Consider the following 19067-nt stretch of genomic DNA (forward strand, 5'->3'; position numbering starts at 1 on the left):
GGGGCGGGGCTTGGGGGCGGGGGGCGGGGCTTGGGAGCGGGGGCGGGGCTTGGGAGCGGGGGGCGGGGCTTGTGGGAGGGGGCGGGGCTTGGGAGCGGGGGGCGGGGCTTGGGGCGGGGAGCTCGGGGTGGGGGAGGGGCGGGGGTGGGCACGGGGGGGACGGGGGGGGGACGGGGGGACACGGGGAGGGACACGGGGGGGGACAGGGGACGGGATGGGGGAGGGCGTGGGGCATGGGACGGGACACGGGGGTGGCACGGGGGGGGACAGGGCTGGGGACAGTGGGGACAGGGGCTGGGGACGCGGGGGGGGACGGGGGGGGACGGGGTAAGAGAGCGGGAGGGGACAGGGGACAGGGCAGGGCTCGGGGGGGGGTCAGGGATGGGGTGTGGGGAGCGGGGGGGGGACAGGGGACAGGAGGGCGGTGGGACACGGGAAGGGAGCGGGGCTGGGGAAGGGCGCGGGGACAGCAGGTGCGACGGGGCACGGGGGGGGGAGGGCAGGGCTGGGTGTCCCCCCCCCCGAGCTGCGTGTGTCCCCCCCCCACACCCGGAGCCACCGCGTCCCCACCGGGATCGGGGCCACCCCGCTGAGCCCCTGTGCCGAGCCAGGGGCCGGGAGTGCCGGCTGGGGGGGCGGTTATGGGGGGGCTATGGGGTGGGGGGGTTATGGGGGGATCATGGAGAGGTTACGGGAGGCTTATAGGGGGGTTATGGATGGTGGTGGGGGTTATGGGGAGGTTATGGGGGGGTTATGGGGTGTGGGGGGGTATTATAGGGGGTTATGAGGGGGTTATGGAGGAGTTATAGGAGGGTTATTGGGTGTGGGATGTCATGGGGGGGCTACGGGAGTGAGGGGGGCTATAGGGGGGTTATGGAGAGGTTATGGGGGGGTTATGGGGTGTGGGGGTGTTATGGAGGGATGATGAGGGGTGAGGATGGGTTATGGGGGGTTATGGGGGATGTGGGGGGGTTATGGGGGAGTTATGGGGGTTTATGGGGTGCGGGGATGTTACAGGGCGTTATGGGGTGGGGTGGGACTGCAGCATCCTGCCGCCGCCCGGCACTGCAGCGGCTCTGCCTGCCAACGCGCTGCTCGCTCAAACCCTCGCCTCCGTCCTGACACAGGGAAAAAAATGGAAAAAAAAAGGAAAAAATAAATAAATAAACCAAAAGTGATGAGTAGGGAGAGTTTTGCAGGGCATGCGTCAAGGTCAGCGCGTGCCATGCGCGTGGGGAACCCCCTCCCAGCACGCCCCGGGGCTGGGGGGCTGCAGCCTCTCCAGCAACCCCCCCCCCAGGGACCACTGCCAGGGCCGGGTGCTGCGGGCGTGCTAATTGGCGGGGCCGGGCCCGGCTGCTGATTGGCCGAGCTGCTGGTGTGCTGATTGGCTGGGTGGTGTAGGTGACATGGCCGCCGGGGGGGTCCCAGCGCACTGGTTGGCCGGGGGGGGTCTGTGAGCGACGCGTGGTTGGGTGCAGTGCTGCAGGTGGGCACCGTGCCCACGGCCCCTCGTGGGCCAAGTGGTCCCTGCGTGATGGTTGGGCAGGGGGTCAACGGGCTGGGTAGGTGGTCACCTGGTTGGGTGGGCGGTCACCTGGTTGGATAGGTCATCAACTGGTTGGGTAGGTGGTCAAATGGTTGGGCAGGTGGTCACCTGGTTGGATAGGTCATCAACTGGTTGGGTAGGTGGTCAACTGGTTGGGTAGGTCATCAACTGGTTGGGTAGGTGGTCAACTGGTTGGGTAGGTCATCAGCTGGTTGGGTAGGTGGTCACATGGTTGGGTAGGCGGTCAACTGGTTGGGTGCATGGTCAACTGGTTGGGTCTATCACCTCTTGGCCCAGTGAGCCATGAGAGCCAGTAGATTGGGTGATCCATGTGCACTGGTTGGCCATGTAGTTCATGGCTCCTCATAGACGTCATGGACCTCAAGTGGTCCATGAGTGCTGGTTGGCTGGGTGGTCCATGTATACTGGTTGGGCAGGTGGTCAACTGGTTGGGTCTACGCATGCCTCTTGGCCCATTGAGCCATAAGTGCCAATAGATTGGGTGCTCCATGAGTGCTGGTTGGCCAGGTGGCCCATGGCTCCTCATAACTGAAGTGGTCCATGCGTGCTGGTTGGCTGGGTGCTCCATGGCTCCTCACAGACCAAGTGGTCCGCATGTGCTGATCGGTGGGGTCCTGGCCCGGTGGTCCGTGAGTGCCGATGGCTCAGGTGCTCCACGTGCACTGATAGCCTGGGAGGGGCCACGTGTGCAGCTTGGCTGGTGGCCCCGTGGGCTGACGGGCTGGTTGCCCCCCATCCCGGGGTCCTATCCCTGATCCCCCCCATCCCCCTGTTCTCCTGGGGACACTCCCACCTCCCCTCCACCCTGCAGTGGCACCCGGGAACCCGTCCCCAGGGGGTCCCCACTGCGGCACGGCTCCCCCAGCACCTGGGGGGGGGGGGCTGCGAGTGGAGCACCCCGGGGGTCTTTGCCCCCCACCCACGCCACGGGAGTGCCTCCGTGCGGGCCGCGGGGGTCCCCAGCTCTCTCCCCCTCGCCCCCCTGTGCCTCCCTCTCTCCCCCGGCGCCGTCCCCCGGCCCCCCCCCCCATCCCCCGGGGGGCTGCGGCGGCGGCTCGGGGCGGCGCCGCTGCCGGTGCCCGGCCCCCTCCCGGTGCCGGCGGCGGGGCGGGGCGGCCCCGACGGCCCCCATAAAGCGGGCGGCGGCGGCGGCGGTGCCGCAGTGAGGGCGGGGGCCACCATGAGCCTGGTGCTGGAGGCGCTGCTGGCCCCTCCGGGGGGGCTCCGCAAGGAGCCCGCCCGCTCCGCGCCGCGCTCCGCCGCCGCCTCCTTCTCCTCCAGCGGCTTCCACTCGTGGTCGGTGCCGGGGCGCGGGCTGGGGGCGGCGCGGGGCGGCGGGGGCAGCGCAGCCGCCTCCTCGTCCGCCACCACCGAGAGCCTGGAGTCGCTGGAGGGGGAGCCGCGGGCCCGCAGCGAGAAGGAGCTGCTGCAGGCGCTCAACGAGCGCTTCGCCGGCTACATCGAGCGGGTGCGGGCGCTGGAGCAGCGCAACCGGGCGCTGGCGGCCGAGGCGGCGGCGCTGCGGCAGCAGCAGGCGGGGCGCTCGGCCATGGGCGAGCTGTACGCCCGGGAGCTGCGCGACATGCGGGGCGCCCTGGTGCGCCTGGGCGCCGAGAAGGGGCAGCTGCGGCTCGAGCGGTGCCGCCTGGCCGAGGACGTGGCCGCGCTGCGGGGCAGGCTGGAGGAGGAGGCCCGGCACCGCGCCGGGCTGGAGGCGGCGGCCCGCGGGCTGGAGCAGCGCTCGGCGCGGGAGGAGCGCGCCCGGGGGCCGCTGGAGGAGCGCGCCCGGGCGCTGCGGGAGGAGGCCGAGCTGCTGCGGAGGCAGCACCGGGACGAGGTGGGCGCCCTGCTGCGGGAGGCCCCCGCCGAGCCCCCCCCGGCCGCGCTGCGCCCCGGCGTCACGGCGGCGCTCCGCGACCTGCGCGCCCAGCTGGAGGGCACGGCGGCGCGCAGCACCCTGCAGGCCGAGGAGTGGTTCCGCGGTGAGCAAACCCCCCCCCCCCCCCCCAAAAAAAACCTGTCCCCCCTCCCCGTGCCGCCCCACGCCCCCCGCATGCTTCGGGGGTACCCCCGGGCCGGGGGTCCCCCGTTCGTGCTGCGCGCCGGGAGGGCGCCCCCACCCCGGGAGGGCGCAGGGGGCTCCCCCCGCAGGCTGAGCCGCAGCAGGGCGTTGCGGTAAGTCCCTCTGTCCCCCCCCCAAGTCCCTGTCCCCCCCTCCCAGCCGTGTGCATGCCCCCCGGGTGCGTGCTGCGCTCCGGGAGCATCTTATGGTGACCCCCGCCCCGTCCCCCGCTGTCTGCAAGGACGCTGCGAACATCCCCCCCCCTCCTCAACCCCCCCGGGGGATTTTTGGGGAGGGCCCCCCCCATCACCTCCCCGCCACCCCCAAGGTCGGGGCAGCCCCACGCCGCCCGCTGGAGCGAGGCCAGGAGCTGCGGGGAGGGGAGGGGGCTGGTGCCGCATCCCCGGCGGGGGGGGGCCCGCAGGGTGCGTCCCCGCTGCGCTGCGGGGCTCGGCACCCATGGGTGCGCTGGGAGCCGGGCGGGAGGGCTCAGCACCGCGGACAGCGGCCCCTCGGCACCGCGGACAGCGCCCAGGGGTGCGGCGTCGGTCCCGGGGTGCGGGGGGCTGCGGGCTCCGGCTCTCCCCGTCCCCGGGGGGGCTGCGGGGCTCTGCGGCACGCCCCTCCGCAGTTCTGCCCCCCCCCCAGCGGTGCGTCTGGCCGCAGCCCAGCGTGGCGAGGTGGTGCCCGGGGGGGGGGTCTGTAGGGCTGCGGCAGGAGCTCGAGGGAAGAGGGGGGGGTTACGCTGGAGAAGGTCCAGGGTGGAGAAAATTCCTGCCCAGCCCTCCCTGCCCAGGCGCCTCCGTCCTCCTGGTGCAACGTGGGCACCACCAGAGGGGGGGCTGGAGAAGGGGGACCCCTCGGGCTGGCCCCGCAGGGGACGCGCATGGGGGATTTGCAGCCTTTAAAGGGTTTGAGGCTCCCCAAGGAGGGGAGACCGCAGCCTCCCTCCCTGCAGCTCGTCCTCTCCCCCGCCGCAGTGAGGCTGGACAAGCTCTCGGAGGTGGCCAAGGTGAACACGGACGCCATCCGCCTGGCCCAGGAGGAGATCTCCGAGTACCGCCGCCAGCTCCAGTCCAAGACCACCGAGCTCGAGGCCCTCAAAGGGACGCAGGAGTCTCTGGAGAGGCAGAGGCAGGACTCGGAGGAGCGCCACCATGCCGATGTCCTGTCCTACCAGGTAACGCGGGCAGGGTCCCAGCCCCTCCGGTTGGTGCAGGGGGACTCCCGGGGCTCCCGTAACAAAGCTGTCCCCTGTGTCATCTGCCCATGGCGTTGGTCACAAATGCCACTGAAGCGTGCCCAGGCTGCGTCTTGTGTCCCAAGTGCACTGGGTGGTGGCCGTGGACTGAAGTGTTGTCCCCAGGGCGATGCCACAGCCTCGGGCTGGGGTTTGGTGGCTGGGGTGGCCCCCAGACTCACCCGAGTCCTAGAAATGTCACCCCTGCCATCGGGAGCTCTCAGTGGAGGTGGCGCAGGGCTCTGGGGCTCCCCTGGGGACAATCTGGAAGCCCCTGTGCTTGCCCCCTTCCCCCCGTGTCCACCCCTCTGTGGGGGCACCCCAGTGCTGGGTGGGCAGCATCCCCCCCCAAAGACCTGGGGGCGGTTTTGGGGTGCTGCTGCCACCCTGCCCGGCCCCAGCCGCTCCGTGTGTGGCAGGAAACCATCCAGCAGCTTGACAGCGAGCTGAGGAACACCAAGTGGGAGATGGCGGCCCAGCTCCGCGAGTACCAGGATCTGCTCAACGTCAAGATGGCGCTGGACATTGAAATTGCCGCCTACAGGTACGGGGTCGGCAAGGGGAATGGGGGGCCCGGCCGTTCCCCAGGGCTGGTGTCTCTTAGGGCGCTCCCTGGGGACCCTTCTCGGTGAGGGGGAGGCACTTCTGTCCTCTGGGACCACCTCCGAGGTCCAGCTGGGTGACCCAGGAGGGGGCGGGAGGCAGCTGCTGACAGCCCCGCTCTGGTCTCCTCCTGGCAGAAAGCTCCTGGAAGGGGAGGAATATCGGATCGAGTCCGGCTTCGGGATGATCTCCTTCCCCGAGGTGGTCCCCAAGGCTCCCGGCATCGCAGCCAACATCAAGGTGAAGAGTGAGGAGAAAATCAAGGTGGTGGAGAAATCTGAGAAGGAGACGGTGATTGTGGAGGAGCAGACGGAGGAAATCCAAGTGACTGAGGAGGTGACCGAGGAGGAGGAGGCTGAGAAAGAGGCTGAAGAGGAGAAAGCTGAAGAAGAAAAGGAAGAGGAGAAAGCTGAAGCAGAGGGTGGAGAAGAAGAAGCCAAGTCTCCTGCAAAGGAGGAGGCCAAATCCCCAGCTGTGAAGTCCCCAGAGAAACTTGAGTCCCCTAAAAAGGAGGAGGCCAAGTCTCCAGCTGTAAAGTCCCCTGAAAAAGTCCCAACCCCCTCAAAGGAGGAGGCCAAGTCCCCAGCAGTCAAGTCCCCAGAAAAGCCACCAACCCCCTCAAAGGAGGAGGCCAAGAGCCCAGCTGTCAAGTCCCCGGAGAAACCCACGCCCCCCAAAAAAGAGGAGGCCAAGTCCCCAACTGTCAAATCCCCAGAAAAACCCACAACCCCTTCCAAAGAGGAGGCCAAGACCCCAACTGTGAAGTCCCCAGAGAAACCCCCAACACCCTCAAAAGCAGAAGCCAAGTCCCCGGCAGTCAAGTCTCCAGAAAAACCACCAACCCCCGTAAAGGAAGAGGCCAAGAGCCCAGCTGTGAAGTCCCCGGAGAAACCCGCTACCCCCTCCAAAGAGGAGGCCAAGTCCCCAGCTGTGAAGTCCCCAGAGAAACCCACAACCCCCTCCAAAGAGGAGGCCAAGACCCCAGCCGTGAAGTCCCCAGAGAAACCTGCAACCCCCTCCAAAGAGGAGGCCAAAAGCCCACCTGTCAAATCCCCAGAGAAACCTGCGACACCCTCCAAAGAGGAGGCCAAAAGCCCACCTGTCAAATCCCCAGAGAAACCTGCGACACCCTCCAAAGAAGAGGCCAAGACCCCAGCGGTGAAGTCCCCAGAGAAACCCGCAACCCCCTCGAAGGAGGAGGCCAAGTCCCCAGCAGTCAAGTCTCCAGAAAAACCTGCAACCCCCTCAAAGGAGGAAGCCAAGGCCCCAGCGGTGAAGTCCCCAGAGAAACCCCCAACCCCCTCAAAAGAGGAGGCCAAGGCCCCAGCAGTCAAGTCTCCAGAAAAACCCGCAACCCCCTCAAAGGAGGAGGCCAAGGCCCCAGTGGTGAAGTCCCCAGAGAAAGCCAAGCCTCCCATGAAGGAGGAGGCCAAGCCTCCGCAGAAGGAGGCAGCGCCAGCCAAGGAGCCCGTCCCCTCCCCTCCCAAGGAGCCGAAAGCCCCTGCGAAGGAGGAGAAGGCTGCCTCCAAGCCTGGAGCTGAGGAGGGCAGGAAGGAGGAGGCTCCCAAGAAGGACGCCCCAGCCAAGGTGGAGGAGAAGCCCAAAGAGAAGGTGGCCACTGGGCCAGAGCCTCCGGCCCCGCAGGTGAAGGAGACCACCAAGGCCGGCCCCAAACCCACAGAGGAAGGGAAAGCCGAGGGAAAACCTCCGCAGGAGGCCAGCAAAGCAGCCGTGAAGGAGACAGAGAAGCCGAAGGCCAAGGAGAAGGTGGAGGAACCCAAGAAGAAGGTGGAGGAACCCAAAGCCAAACCCAAAGACGAGCCCAAAGCCAGTAAAGAGCCCCCCAAGGCCGAGAAGCCCTCCAGCACGGACACCAAAGCCCCGGAGCCAGTGCCCGCTGCGGGGAAGAAGTGAGGGGAGCCCCAGCCCCGAGGCAGCACCCCTGGGTGCAGGAGCTGCTCCGCTCCCCTCCAAAGGGCGAGATGGGGAGGGACCCACGGAGGGCCCCCCACCCGGCCAGGCCTTACCTTAGCAATATGTTCGTGAGAGACACAGCCCCTCGCCGCCCCACTCCCCTGGTATGTTATGATAGCTTCCGTAGCAGAATGTGATGTACGCAGAGCGCCACATTTAACACTTGAATTACAAGGAGGAGAACAGCCCCCAGGGGACCCGACTGCCCTTCTCCGATAAGTGCATTTATTTAACGGCCGTGCCATCGAGGGACAAGTGCACCGCAGAGCTCCAGCTGCAGGGGACGCGTGCCACGGGCTGGCTGGCAGCGTCCTTCCCCCCCCAAGGGGCACCGACTGTCCCTGCATGGTGCCCCCAGCTGCAGCGGCCTTCGGTGGGGGAGCACCGCGCAGGAATGCCCCCGCCCCGGGACTACACCGTGCACTAGGAACCTCGAGCCCACTGTCAGTTGCTTATGTGCAATAACCAAATAAAGTGCTTACAGAGACAGCCCGGCTCTTGCTGGCGTTGCTTGGTGGAAGGGATGGGGGAGGGAGGCAGGGAAGCCTGGCCCGGGGGGGTTAGGATTTGTCAGCTGGGGTGCACAGGGGGTGGCACGGGGCTTTCTGAGGCACGTGGCGGCATCAAGGGCAGGTCCTTCACCTCCCCGCTTTCCTTGGGGGAAAGCCCAGCTGGGAAGCAGGGGAGAGCCCAGCTCGTGGGTGGGCACCAAGGACTGCCCTCCCCAGGGGGGCAGGGGCTGGAAACAGGGCCAGTCCCCATCACGCTCTGCAAAGGCAATGTTTTTCTTCCTTCTCTTTTTAAATCTCAGCTCCCCAGGGGTGGGGAGGGCCTGGTTTAACCCGAGCACTGCCCTGCACTGCAGCACCGCGCCTGCAGCACCTGCAGGGGAGGGGAAGAAGGGCTACGAGCCTTCAGGGGGGTTGCTTTTGCAAAAATTGTCCCTGTTGGAGAGGCGGGAAGGGGACCTTGTGTCAGGGATGGAGCCCCAGGGCTGTGGGACAGGACCCACCATGGGGAGCTGTGAGGGATGGAGAGGGGACAGGTCGCAGCCCAAACCTCCCCTTCTGCTCCGGGGTTTGTGCCGAGTCAGCTGGCAGGCAGCTGGTGCGGACGAGGCAAGGCTGGGGCTGCAGTGCGGAAGCAGGAAGGGGCTATTTTTATCCATCTCAATTCCCTGTTACCAAGGATCTGCGGCGGGGAGGGAGGGAAGGAGGCAGGGCCCCAGGCACAGGGGCTGGGGGGGACACAGCCCTGCCACGGCCAAGACAGAGGGGACAGGATGACCCCCCGGGTCCCCCTCCCCAGCCTCAGTCATCACACACACATCATTTTCCTTCAGTTCAGCGTTTAATCCTTTTGGCTACAAAACAAGACCCAAAAATCTCAGAAAAGGAACTCAAACAGCGGGACGGGGACACTCCCCTCCGTGCCAGGATGAGTCCCGGTCCCGGAGCAGCGCGGCGGGGCTCAGCGGTGGCTGAAGAAGCCCTGAGGGTAGTTGAACTTGAAGGGCTTCAAGCGCATGGGGCCCCTGCGAGAAGAGAAAAAGGTGGAGGTTGGCCCCCAGGTGTCTGCTTCCAGCCAGGCGTGGGGGTAAATGCAAGCTCCCAGGCGCGGAGCACCCACGGGAAGGGCCAGGCAGCAAAGGAAAGGCTCCAAGCGGTGCGTGGCTGTCACCAGGGGCGGGGACAGCAATGCCACCAGGGCACGGGGCCCTCACCTGACCAGGCGCAGACACATCTTCTCCTGGGGAAACTCCTTGGGCCCCTCCACGCTGGTGTCGTGGGGCTCCGTCTCCAGGTAGACGTCCAGCACCATGCAGAGGCGCTGCAGCTGGTTGGTGAGCAGCTGGTAGCCGGGTTTGGGCCCCCACAGCTCCTTGTAGCACACGTTGACCTCGCTCTCCATCGCCTGGCAGAGGCACAGAGAGCAGCACGGCCTGAGTTCGGTTTGCTGCTCCTCCCAGCCCCCCACCTGCCCCCGTGGCTCCCTCGCTAAGGGCACAGAACCGCGGGGAACACCCCCAGAGGCCAGCAGGTCTCCAGCTTCCTCCCCCACCGCCCCTGCTTACCCGAATGTTGTCGTCGTTGTTGCCGGTTCGCTCTCCTTTCCAGTTCAGGCAGAGGCTGAAGATGGGCGGCAGCGCGGAGTAGCCGGGGTTCAGGACCACGGCGGCCTGGAGCTTGGCTGAGCGGGGCAGGGCAGGGCACAAACATCACCCACAGACCACGGGGGCGACCCGGGCAGCAAATAATTAGGCATTACTGGGGGAAGGAAATGCCTACCTGTGCCCCTTTCTATCAGCGCCATGTAATAGAGGTGCGTGTCTTCGGCCAAGCCGGCCTCCAGCACGTCCTTAGTGTAGGGCAGCTCCTGCGGGGGGAGGCAAGAGGAGGAGTGAGCGGCTGCTGGCGCAGGAGCTGGAGGGGACGCGGCCTCCACGCGGCGCCTACCGCGTAATCCTCGAAGGGGATGGCAGTCCACTTCACCAGGCGCGAGACGATCTTGGTGGGGAAGAGATGCTGGCACTCGCTGGAGACCGGCACCACGCCGTGCTCTGCAAGCAAGGACCAGGCTGAGCGGGGCAGGGGACGAGAGCTCTCTGCGGGTGGCGGCAGGACCGGGGCCCGGGGACATCCCCTGAACTTCTGACACCTTCGCCAGGCGCCCAGAGAGCGGCGGCAGCCTCGGCTGCCATCCTGCTGCTGCTCACAGCCTCGGCGGCGCGTGCCCAGCCTGCTCGAGGGGCACTCGGCACGCCTGGGAATGCGGCTCTCCTACCGCCACGGCCTGAAGCTGCTCCGGCGCCGGTCCCAAAGGCCATCGAGAGGGGACAGAGCCGCCCTGTCCCACCCCAGCAGGGCCCCCCCGAGCACAGAGGGGCGGTGGCAGCGCAGAGCTGTAGCACCAGGCACCGTCCCCAGGCAGGGGCCGTGGGGCCAGGCACTCACCGAGAGAGGCGAACTGCTTGTGGAGAGCCAGGCGGGACTGCAGCCTCGTCCGCAGCAGCTTCACCGTCAGCTCCATGTGGCTGGCGCTCAGCGAGTTGTCCGCGGTCACCGTGTGCTGGGGGACCAGGGGACGTCACCGCCTTGCCTGGGACAGCAGCCCCCAGCCAGGGCTGCTCCGCGGCTGGGGCTGCTGCCAGCCGGAGCCCCGGGCCCTCAGGGGGACGGGACGGGACGGGACAGGACACAACCGCCCCCAAAGCCTCCCCAGAGCCCCGCCAGCCCAGCTCGGCATCCTGCCAGAGAGGGGAGGGAAGGGGCGAGACGTGCCTGAGGCTGATCCTTGGGGAAGTGCAGGCCGCCCAGCTTCTGCACCCACACGTAGGGGTGCCCCAGCTCCGACACGTAATCGCTCAAGGTCAGGATGCTGCGGGAAGGAGGAGGCAGGGTCAGGCCACCCCGGAGAGCTCCCTCCCCCGCGGGGAGCGGGCTCCTCCTTCCTCCAGCGCGAGCCCGCGGCAGGGCAGCGGCCGCACGCAGCCCGCTCACCCCACTTTGTCGAACTGGAACTGGTTGGCGGGGTTGGGGGTCTTCTTCCCGTGGTCCCCCGGGTACAGGCAGCTCAGGAGGGAGTCCGGGGAGAGCAGGTCGCTGGCGGGAGGGAAGAGGCGGATCATGCAGCAGCACGGCCCCACGCCCCTCCGGGGCCCCCACTAACGGGCTGTGAGCGCAGAGAGTGGGGGCAACGAGCCCCACGGGCTGGGTTTTGAGACCACAGCGGCTTTCCTCTAGTTCCACTCCAGAATCCCCCAGGGAGATCTCCCTGGCTGTACAGGAGCTAAAAATCCCTGGGGTTCCCAGGGAGCTGCTCCAAGGCACCCCGGTGCGTTAACTCTGAAGCCTACTGATGACCACCTGCACGGGAACCCTGCGGGGAGCCCAGGCTGGGGGGGGGGCTCGGCCAGGGGCGTCCCTGCCACCGCCAGCCTCCCCTAAGCAAGGGACCCCGAGGGACCCTGCCTTCGGGGGCCTCACCCAGGGCTAGGGGGGCGCCGAGACAAGATTTGTCTCGGCAGGAAGGACGGACACCTGCCTGTCACGGAGGGGTTTGGGCTCCTACAGGGAAAAGCGAACCCAGGAGGACTGGGAGGCCTCGCGGGGACAGCCTGGGAGGCAGCACCTGCTCCCGGGGGTCCCAGGGCAGCCTCTCCGGCCTCCCTCAGACACCTCCTCCTGGCCTGGGAGAGCGCTCAGCTGATCTGAGCTCCCTGGGTGGGCTCCCATAGCTGCCATTTCAGCCACTCCTCACACAAATCAGGCTGAAGCAGTCCCCGGGGAGCCCGCTGAGAGGCAGCTGCACCTCTGGTGCTCAGGACAAGGTGACCCGCAGAGCAGGCAGGCGGAGGGAGCCGCCAGGCAAAGGCTGCAGGAGGGAGGAGAGCGGTTTGGCCGCAGGACGGTGGCCGCACGTGGACGAAGAGAGGTTCCCCACAGGCACTGCTCTCCTAAGTGGTTCCCAACCTGCCCTGCCCCTGGTTCGGTCGTGGGGATGTAGCAGGGGGAGGGAGGGGAGGAGGGAGGGATGCAGGATACTGCCTGGATCTGCGGCAGCCTGGCACGGCTCCCACAGCAGCCCTGGAGCTAACGGGGAGGACACGGCAGGGGCAGCGAGGCGGAAGCACTCCGCACGTGCAGAGGGGCGGCCGTGCTCTTGGGGGCCTCCCTCACCCACTAATGAACAAACCAGGACAGCACTCGGGCACTGCGGCTCCGCACAAAGGCCTCTGCGATGCCCCCGGTAAGGCAGGTGAGGGACTGAGGATAAAAACTCACCCACGGGCCCACGTCACCCGCGGGGGAGCCGAGGAACGCTCACTGGGCGTTGCAGGGCTCTTACAGCCCACGGCTCAGCTGAGGGACGTTGCCAGCACGTGCCAGCCCTCGCGCCGCGTCACCCCGCTGCTGGGACACCTGGGCAGGGCGCTCGCGACAACCTCTGGGCTCAGCACCCACGGGGCAACGCTCACCCGGCGCTGACGGCGGTCGTCATCTCGACGGCAGTGGTCACCTTGGTCTTCACCGTCATGACGTTGAGGTTCATCAGGTAGTAGAAGGTCAGGTGGAGCACGTTCTCGTCTGCGCCAACAAAGGAGGGGCAACAGCGCGTTGTGCTCCGGCTCGGAGCGCCCACGACTCGTGGGCAAGGGGAGGGCAGGGAGAGCTGCCAGAGCTGCCCAGCGCCTCTGCTCGGCCCCCGCCGCAGGGCCACGCTCATCCCTGGGGAGTGGGGCTGAGGGCAGGGACAGGGCCCCCCCCCGGCGCTGCCCCGCTCTGCCCTCGTTGCCACAAAGGCCCCCTGACCCCCCCGCCACCCACCTCCGCGCCGAGGGCCGCCCGCCCCCGCCCACCTTTACACTTGAGGTCGACGGTGACGGACAGCGGGTGCCGCTTGAGCATCTCCTTGCGCTTGTCGTCCAGCTGCACGCCCAGCGTGGGCCGGCGCCGCTTCTGGGGAGGGGCACGGAGCTGTGGGCCCCGTCCCACTGCCCCTCGGGCCCCTGCTGCCCTCTCCTTCCCTCCCCACCTCCCCAGCCCCGAGGTCCTTCCCTGCCCGGCCCCCTTTCCGCACCCAGGCGGGGCCGGGAGCCGCCCCGAGCAGCCCCAGTGCCGTTCCGGGCAGGCGGCGAGGCCCAGGGGCCGTTTATACGAAGCGGGGCAGCTCCAGCGGGAGAGCTGCAGGGCGCACACTGCCCTGCATCCCCAGACGGGATGCGAGTACGGAAGGGTGCGAGCGCGGCAGGTTTGCCCCCCCCCCCCCACCATGCTGTGCTCGGGGCAGACACTGGGACGCAGCCTCCCCCTGCCCCGAGGAGCACCCGGGGGTGCCCAGCTGCTCCGGCAAGGCCAGCTCTCCCCTCCCCTGGGACCGGCCGGATTTAAGGCCGGCACGCTTCCCCGCACGCTGCCAGCGCCCGGGGCCGGGCCCCCAGCCGCTCCCAGGCCAGCAGGCGCACGGGGCCCATCCCCGAGACACGGCGCTGGGAGAGGGCACGGCGCCGCCCCTTACCGTGGTCTGCTCCTCCTCCACGTCGGAGTCGCTCTCATCATCTGCCCGAGGAGAGGAGAGGGAGTGAACGCCGCGGCGAGGGGCTTTTCCCACGCCCAGCTCCTCAAGCTGACACCGCAGCTCCCCCCAGACGTCGGCATCCCCCCTCGCGAGCAGAACGGGCGCAATGCCCTGCTCGGGAACGTTCCCCCGGCACCAGAAGTCACTCCGGCGGACGAGGGACCACGGAGCCCTCTCAGGAAAGGCTTGGGCACAAGGGCGATGGGCTGCCGGGATCTCCATGCAGCGCCCCCAGGCCAGCCCCCCGCCCAGAACACGCCCGCTCCTCCCCCCACGCCGCTGGCTGCAGCAGCAGCTCCCCGCTCACCCTGCGAGTCCTCGGGCGGCTTGTACAGGGCTTTGGCTTCCTCCACGCTGCCTTCGATGGCCACGACGAGCTTCTTGTCTACACAGGGACACGCAAACCGAGTCAGGAACCCAATTCCGTGTGGGAAAATCAGTCAGCAAAAGCCTTGGTGCGGGGTGGTAAGGTGGGGGCGTGGGTGACTGCGGAAGCACGCCCCCGTGCAGCATTTACTAAGCCCAAAGGAAATCCCGGCTGCAGCGCTGCCCCAAAAAACCTCCTGCCCCACGGCTGCACGAGGCAGAGCCCCACGAAGCTCAAATGAGGGGTCAGCAGGAAGAGGAGGGTGTGCAGAGGGTTCTGCGGGGCCGCCACGGGGCCGGATCTCCCGGCAGGATGGGGTCAGAGGAGGCACAGCGCTGGGGTTGGAGGGACCGTCGCTGGAAGCCGTAAACACCAAGTCTGTCAAGAACCAGGAGGGGCTGGGGGCTGGATAGCACGAAGAGGGAGCAACGAGCTGCCGAGGCGCTCATTTTTAGGGGCGTTTTGGGTAAAGCACCCCCTTCCTGCTGAGCAGCAACCCAGGAGACGCAGCCGGCGCGGGGCGGCCCTGAGCCCTGCTGGGAAATCCTGGCTCCGGGAGAGCTCGGCGAGCGCCACGACAGGCCTCCCCGCGCAGAGCTGGCCGAGGGAGGGGGGATGATTTCAGGTGAACTGCAGAAGGCAGCACCGGCACCGGGCGGGCTCGCAGGCCGCCGTTATCCCCGCCGACCTCGGTGCGGTGCCGAGGACGGGGGGCGGAGGCAGGCAGGCAGCTCCCCCAGCAGCCCTTCTGGCCAGCGGAGCCGAGCTCCGACGAGGTTTCAGACGCTGCTGCCTCAGGGCGCTGCCTCCGGGCTGAGCAGAAGGCGCCGGGACGGCCGCAGCGCCCCACGCCTCCCCGGGGCGGCGCTTCCTGCGGGCACCACCGAAACCCGGCCCGCGAGGCGCCGCCGGTGCTCACCGCAGGCCTGCCCGTAGGCGCTGGCTTGGACGAAGAGAACGTAGAGGGGCGGCGGCAGGTGTCGGGCCGTCTCGTACTGCTTGTGCGCCTGGTCGAAGGGCATGAAGAGGTACTCCTGGACGGGCAGGGAGGCCTGCGGGGACAAGGGGACGGGCTCCGGGACCGGAAGGGAACGGGCGCCCTTCTCAGCGCCTCCCTCGCCCCCCGGCACGTGGGAGAGCGGAAAGCGGCTGAGCAGCTGCGGCGTTAAACGCGAGGGGCAGCCACGGCGAGCCCCCGGAGGGGGCGGCAGCTCGCCCTCCCTGGAAAACTTCTGGACGCGAAAATAACCCAGTTCCTCCTCCTGCTCCCTCCTCCCAAGGCAGCCACAAGGGGCTGGAACTGCGCATGGCTCTCCGGGGGGAGGCCCGCTCAACGAACCCTCGGCCGCAGCGCCGCAGGAGCTGCCGCAGAAACAAGGAGGCCCCGGAGAAGCCGGCGGGGCAGGGAGCAGCTCGGACACGCGCGCTCGCTCAGCCGGGACCCGACACCCCCTGGCGCCACGCTGGGCGGGAGGGGACCGCGCCAGCAGCGCTCCCGGGGCCGTGCAGCGCTTCCCCTTCCCCGCGGGGCTCAGGGAGTACCTGCATGATGCTGTTGAGGCGAGGCTGCAGGCTGCTCAGGTACTCCTTCTTCACCTCGATCTCCTTCAGGATCTTCTCCTTGATGGTCAGGCACTCCTTGTACCTCTCTGCCAGCCTGCGGGGGGGGAATTCGGTTAGCATTACGCAGCGCGGCGCTGTGGCCGGCCCGGGGCAGCAGCCCCAGGTGCCCTGAGCTGACCCGAGGCCCCGCAGGGTCCGGGAGAGCCGGCGCAGGGGCACGCAGAGAGCTCTCGAGGGCAAGCGGAGGCAGCCGGGAACTCGGAGCAAGCAGGGAGAGGAGGTGGAAGCTGAGCCTCGTGCTATGTCAGTCAGGGCAGCGACCACAACTTCCCTCAGCAGTGCTGCTCCCGCGCCAGCTCCGCTGCCGGGACCCAAACGGGTTCATCCTGACCCCGAGGAGGCTTCTCCACTCGGCGCCACGCCGGCAGATCCCAAGGTCAGCCCCTGTGAGTCGGCTCAGCAGGGCAGCGCTCACGCAGTTCTCCCCGCCCGGCTGGAAGGCCGAGGGAAGCGGAAGCTGGCCGTGACTCCGGTGCCTCCAGCCACGAGGCACCCTCCAGAACGAAGCCCAGGGGACACGCAGCACGCCGCGCGACGGCAGGGCTACAGATGCCACCGCGACCGCCGCGGAGAGACACCAACAGGCTGCTCCTCGAGCAGCCCTGCAGCGGCTGAGGAACCCAGGGGGCCGGACCCTGCCTTAGGGCAGCAGGACCCTAGGACCGAGCCCCCTAAACCCGCTCCTTGCCCAGCAAACACAGCAGCGATCGCTTCCTCCCACGCGTCCCGTCCTGCAGAGCGGGGTTCCGCAACACAGCGCCTCGTCGCCCGTCCCAAAATGTCACCACCCCACTGGGCGGCCTCCGGGCAGACACGTGCCAAAAGCGGCAAGCTCCAAAATCCATTTTCTCTTCTCCACGCCCCGGAGCCAGCGCTGACGGGCACGGCGGGTTCCTCAGGACGGCCGAGGACGCCTCGCTGCCCAAAGCGGAGCACGAGGCGCAGTCCCAGCGGGGCTCCCCTCCGCCAGGCACCCCCGTGAAAGCTCCCCGCTCTGCAGAACGGGTCGCGGGCAGCCCAGCCCTACCCAGAGGGCGGCTCCCTGTGGCAAGGACTCAGTTACGGTTATCCACCACTTGCTTTAGGCTTGCTTTGACAGCTTCAAAAGGGTGACAAAAACCTCTCCCCTGTGCCCGCCTCGCGCGGCAGCCCGCAGAGCCCAGCCCGCGCCTCTTTGCGGGCGGACCCGACCCACCTCTTGCGCTGCTCCAGCTCCCAGTCGAGGCGGGCGAGGGTCTGCTGGTGGGGCTCGGTCAGGGTGATGTCCGGCCGGCTGATTTCGGTGGGGGCCTCGCTGTAGAACTCCTCCAGGCTGACCAGCTCGATCTCCTCGTGCTTTGACCTGCAACCACGCAGGGACCGGGGTGAGGGAAGGCGGGGTGGCAAACGCACAGCCCCTCCTTGCCCCCCCCGGCCAAGCTCACTTGAACTCCAGGCACTTGGTGATCTCTTTCTGCAGGTGCATCACCTCGTAGAGCAGGTTCTGGAGCTGCAGGTGATAGGCGTCCACCTTCTGCTTCGCCTGAAACACGGACGCGGCCGGTGACCACAACAGATGCGGAGCCGTGAGGACGCCCTCCCCAGAGACCCCGAGCACACGGAAGCGCTCGGCGGGGTGAGCGGGGACGGGCTTTTACCCCACAAAAGTCACCGATACCCGCGCACCCCCTGGCACCGCCCAGGGATGACGGCTTTGGGGGTATGCAACCGTTTAGGGGAAAAAATGACGTTTTCAGGACTGGGGAAGCAAACGCTCATCACCTCAAACCGATCCCGTTCCCTTTCAGAGACACAGCGTGTTCTGGGAATGAGACCAGGGCAGAGCTGCCTGGGCACGCGGGCCTGGTCTGTCCCAGTGCCTGTTTCCCCAGCAACACGCTGAAAATAAACGCTGCTGTACCGTGAAAACCTCTTTGAGGTGTCTGGGTGAAAGCTCTGGAGCCCGTAATTCACATCTCTCAGGCCCGCAGCACACCGGGCTCCTGAGGCAGAGCTTCCCACCTCACCACCACAGACAGGAGCCGTCCCTCCTTCGTAATCCGTCACGATTACGTCCTCCGCGTCGCCGCTGAGCCTCCAGGCAGACCTCCAGCACAGGGAGCACCGCCCGGCGGGGCCTCGTCCTGCCCACCCGCGCATGCCGCAGCCCGCCCAGAGCCCGCGTCCCAGGCCGGCCGCCCCCGGCCCCGTACCTCGTGGGTCTGGTCTCGCCCCTTCTTCAGGCGGATGTGCGCCAGCCGGTTGAGCTTCTTCAGGGTCATGAAGTGCACGCAGCTCTGCATGCGCCGCTCGTCTATCTCGGAGGCCTGCGGGCAGGAGGCAGCTGCGGGAGGCGGCGGGGAAGCCCCGGCCGCAGAGCCCCTGAGCTCTGCGGAGCCGCGGCAGCGTTACCGGGCCTCCCGCTGCCCGCGCCCCAGGCTCCCAGCACCACAGGGGGCTCAGCGCCGTCCCTGAGAGCCCCGGTCCGCCAGCGCGCTTCCCAGCGCAGCCCAACAGCACCTCGCGTATCAGTGACCCAGCCTGCGCAACGAGGGCTCGGCCAGAGACCCCACGCCCACAGCTAGGTCGTGCTTTATTTTATTCGCGACAGACCGTTTCGTTTCCCTAATCCCCCCCGGCACAGAGCACGGCTCATGGCGCTCCCCGTGTAAGGGAAAACGCCCAAGAGCAGCGCGCGTTCAGCCCGGCGCCGGGGCTTTCCTTACGTTGTCCTTGATGCCCCTGCTCTTCAGCTCCTGGATCTCCGCCATGAGCCTCTGCAGCTCCTGGCAGGTCTCCTTGTACAGCTCGTAGTCCCTGATGGGGTCGCGCAGCTCCACCTCGCACTCCTCGCTGTAGTACCGGGCGTCCTGCGCGGGGAGCAGGCCGCGGGGCCCCCAGTCACACCGGCAGCCCCCCCTCGCCCCGTTAAGTCGGGGAGGGCTTGGGGGCAGCGCCGTGACCCGGGACCCGACCCCCCCCCCCCCCCAGCGGCGCCCCAGCTCCCGCTGCTCTCCGGCAGCGGGCTGTGCTGCGGCAGGGCCCGGCCTCGCCCTGAGGCCCCCGGGCGGCCCCGCTCGCTGTGAGGGCCGCGGCGCCCCCCCGAGGGCCGGGCCGGGCCCCGCCGTTACCTGCTCGCCCTCCGCCTTGCCGCGCTTGCCGTGACCCGGGGGCAGCGCCGTGACCCGGAACCCGACCCCCCCCCCCCCCAGCGGCGCCCCAGCTCCCGCTGCTCTCCGGCAGCGGGCTGTGCTGCGGCAGGGCCCGGCCTCGCCCTGAGGCCCCCGGGCGGCCCCGCTCGCTGTGAGGGCCGCGGCGCCCCCCCGAGGGCCGGGCCGGGCCCCGCCGTTACCTGCTCGCCCTCCGCCTTGCCGCGCTTGCCCTCCGGCGGGGCGCCGTCCGTGCGGATCACTTTGGGCTTCCGCTTCTTGCCGGCCTCCGAGGACATGGCGCTGGGGGCGCTGCCGGCGGCCCGGCCCCGGCCCCCCCCCGGTCCCGCTGAGCCCCCCCGGTCCCTCCCGGTGCTCCCGCTCCCGTCGCACGCCTCCGCCCGGAAGTGACGCGCGGAGCA

The 19067-nt window shown here is 68.4% G+C and overlaps 2 protein-coding genes across 3 annotated transcripts; one reads left to right on the forward strand and one right to left on the reverse strand.

Moving 5' to 3' along the window:
• Window positions 1–2720: 2720 nt before the first annotated feature.
• On the forward strand, window positions 2721–7938 carry NEFH (neurofilament heavy chain). The gene is made up of 4 exons (XM_066979009.1): window positions 2721–3552; window positions 4613–4812; window positions 5292–5416; window positions 5613–7938. The coding sequence occupies exons 1-4, from the start codon at window positions 2751–2753 to the stop codon at window positions 7387–7389; spliced, it is 2904 nt and encodes a 967-aa protein (XP_066835110.1). The 5' UTR covers window positions 2721–2750; the 3' UTR covers window positions 7390–7938.
• An 842-nt stretch (window positions 7939–8780) lies between these two features.
• Window positions 8781–19050, reverse strand: THOC5 (THO complex subunit 5). 2 transcript variants are annotated; one of them, XM_066978951.1, is made up of 19 exons: window positions 18849–19050; window positions 18223–18366; window positions 17710–17823; window positions 16942–17039; window positions 16713–16859; window positions 15437–15551; window positions 14814–14946; window positions 13835–13912; window positions 13468–13508; window positions 12809–12908; window positions 12428–12536; window positions 10950–11051; window positions 10731–10827; window positions 10404–10518; window positions 9906–10009; window positions 9738–9825; window positions 9524–9639; window positions 9173–9363; window positions 8781–8983 (listed from the first exon to the last, which is right to left on the reverse strand). In XM_066978951.1, the coding sequence occupies exons 1-19, from the start codon at window positions 18942–18944 to the stop codon at window positions 8920–8922; spliced, it is 2052 nt and encodes a 683-aa protein (XP_066835052.1). In that variant the 5' UTR covers window positions 18945–19050; the 3' UTR covers window positions 8781–8919. The 2 variants fall into 2 exon arrangements, with proteins under 2 accessions (XP_066835052.1, XP_066835053.1); XM_066978952.1 differs by lacking the exon at window positions 18849–19050 and adding an exon at window positions 18628–18683.
• Between the last annotated feature and the right edge of the window lie 17 nt (window positions 19051–19067).

Source organism: Anser cygnoides, chromosome 17 (genome assembly GCF_040182565.1).
Source record: "Anser cygnoides isolate HZ-2024a breed goose chromosome 17, Taihu_goose_T2T_genome, whole genome shotgun sequence".
Classification (NCBI taxonomy): Eukaryota; Metazoa; Chordata; class Aves; order Anseriformes; family Anatidae; genus Anser; species Anser cygnoides.

What these genes read in the sequence shown, in the direction of transcription:
- NEFH (XM_066979009.1), top strand. Translation starts at nt 2,751, where the DNA reads ATGAGCCTGGTGCTGGAGGCGCTGCTGGCCCCTCCGGGGGGGCTCCGC. An exon ending in GGCCGAGGAGTGGTTCCGCG is followed by an intron (nt 3,553 to 4,612) that starts GTGAGCAAACCC and finishes CCCCCGCCGCAG; the next exon opens with TGAGGCTGGACAAGCTCTCG. An exon ending in CCGATGTCCTGTCCTACCAG is followed by an intron (nt 4,813 to 5,291) that starts GTAACGCGGGCA and finishes CGTGTGTGGCAG; the next exon opens with GAAACCATCCAGCAGCTTGA.
- THOC5 (XM_066978951.1), bottom strand. Translation starts at nt 18,944, where the DNA reads ATGTCCTCGGAGGCCGGCAAGAAGCGGAAGCCCAAAGTGATCCGCACG. An exon ending in CAAGCAGTTCGCCTCTCTCG is followed by an intron (nt 10,010 to 10,403) that starts GTGAGTGCCTGG and finishes CCTTGCTTGCAG; the next exon opens with AGCACGGCGTGGTGCCGGTC. An exon ending in ACAACGACGACAACATTCGG is followed by an intron (nt 9,364 to 9,523) that starts GTAAGCAGGGGC and finishes TGCCTCTGCCAG; the next exon opens with GCGATGGAGAGCGAGGTCAA.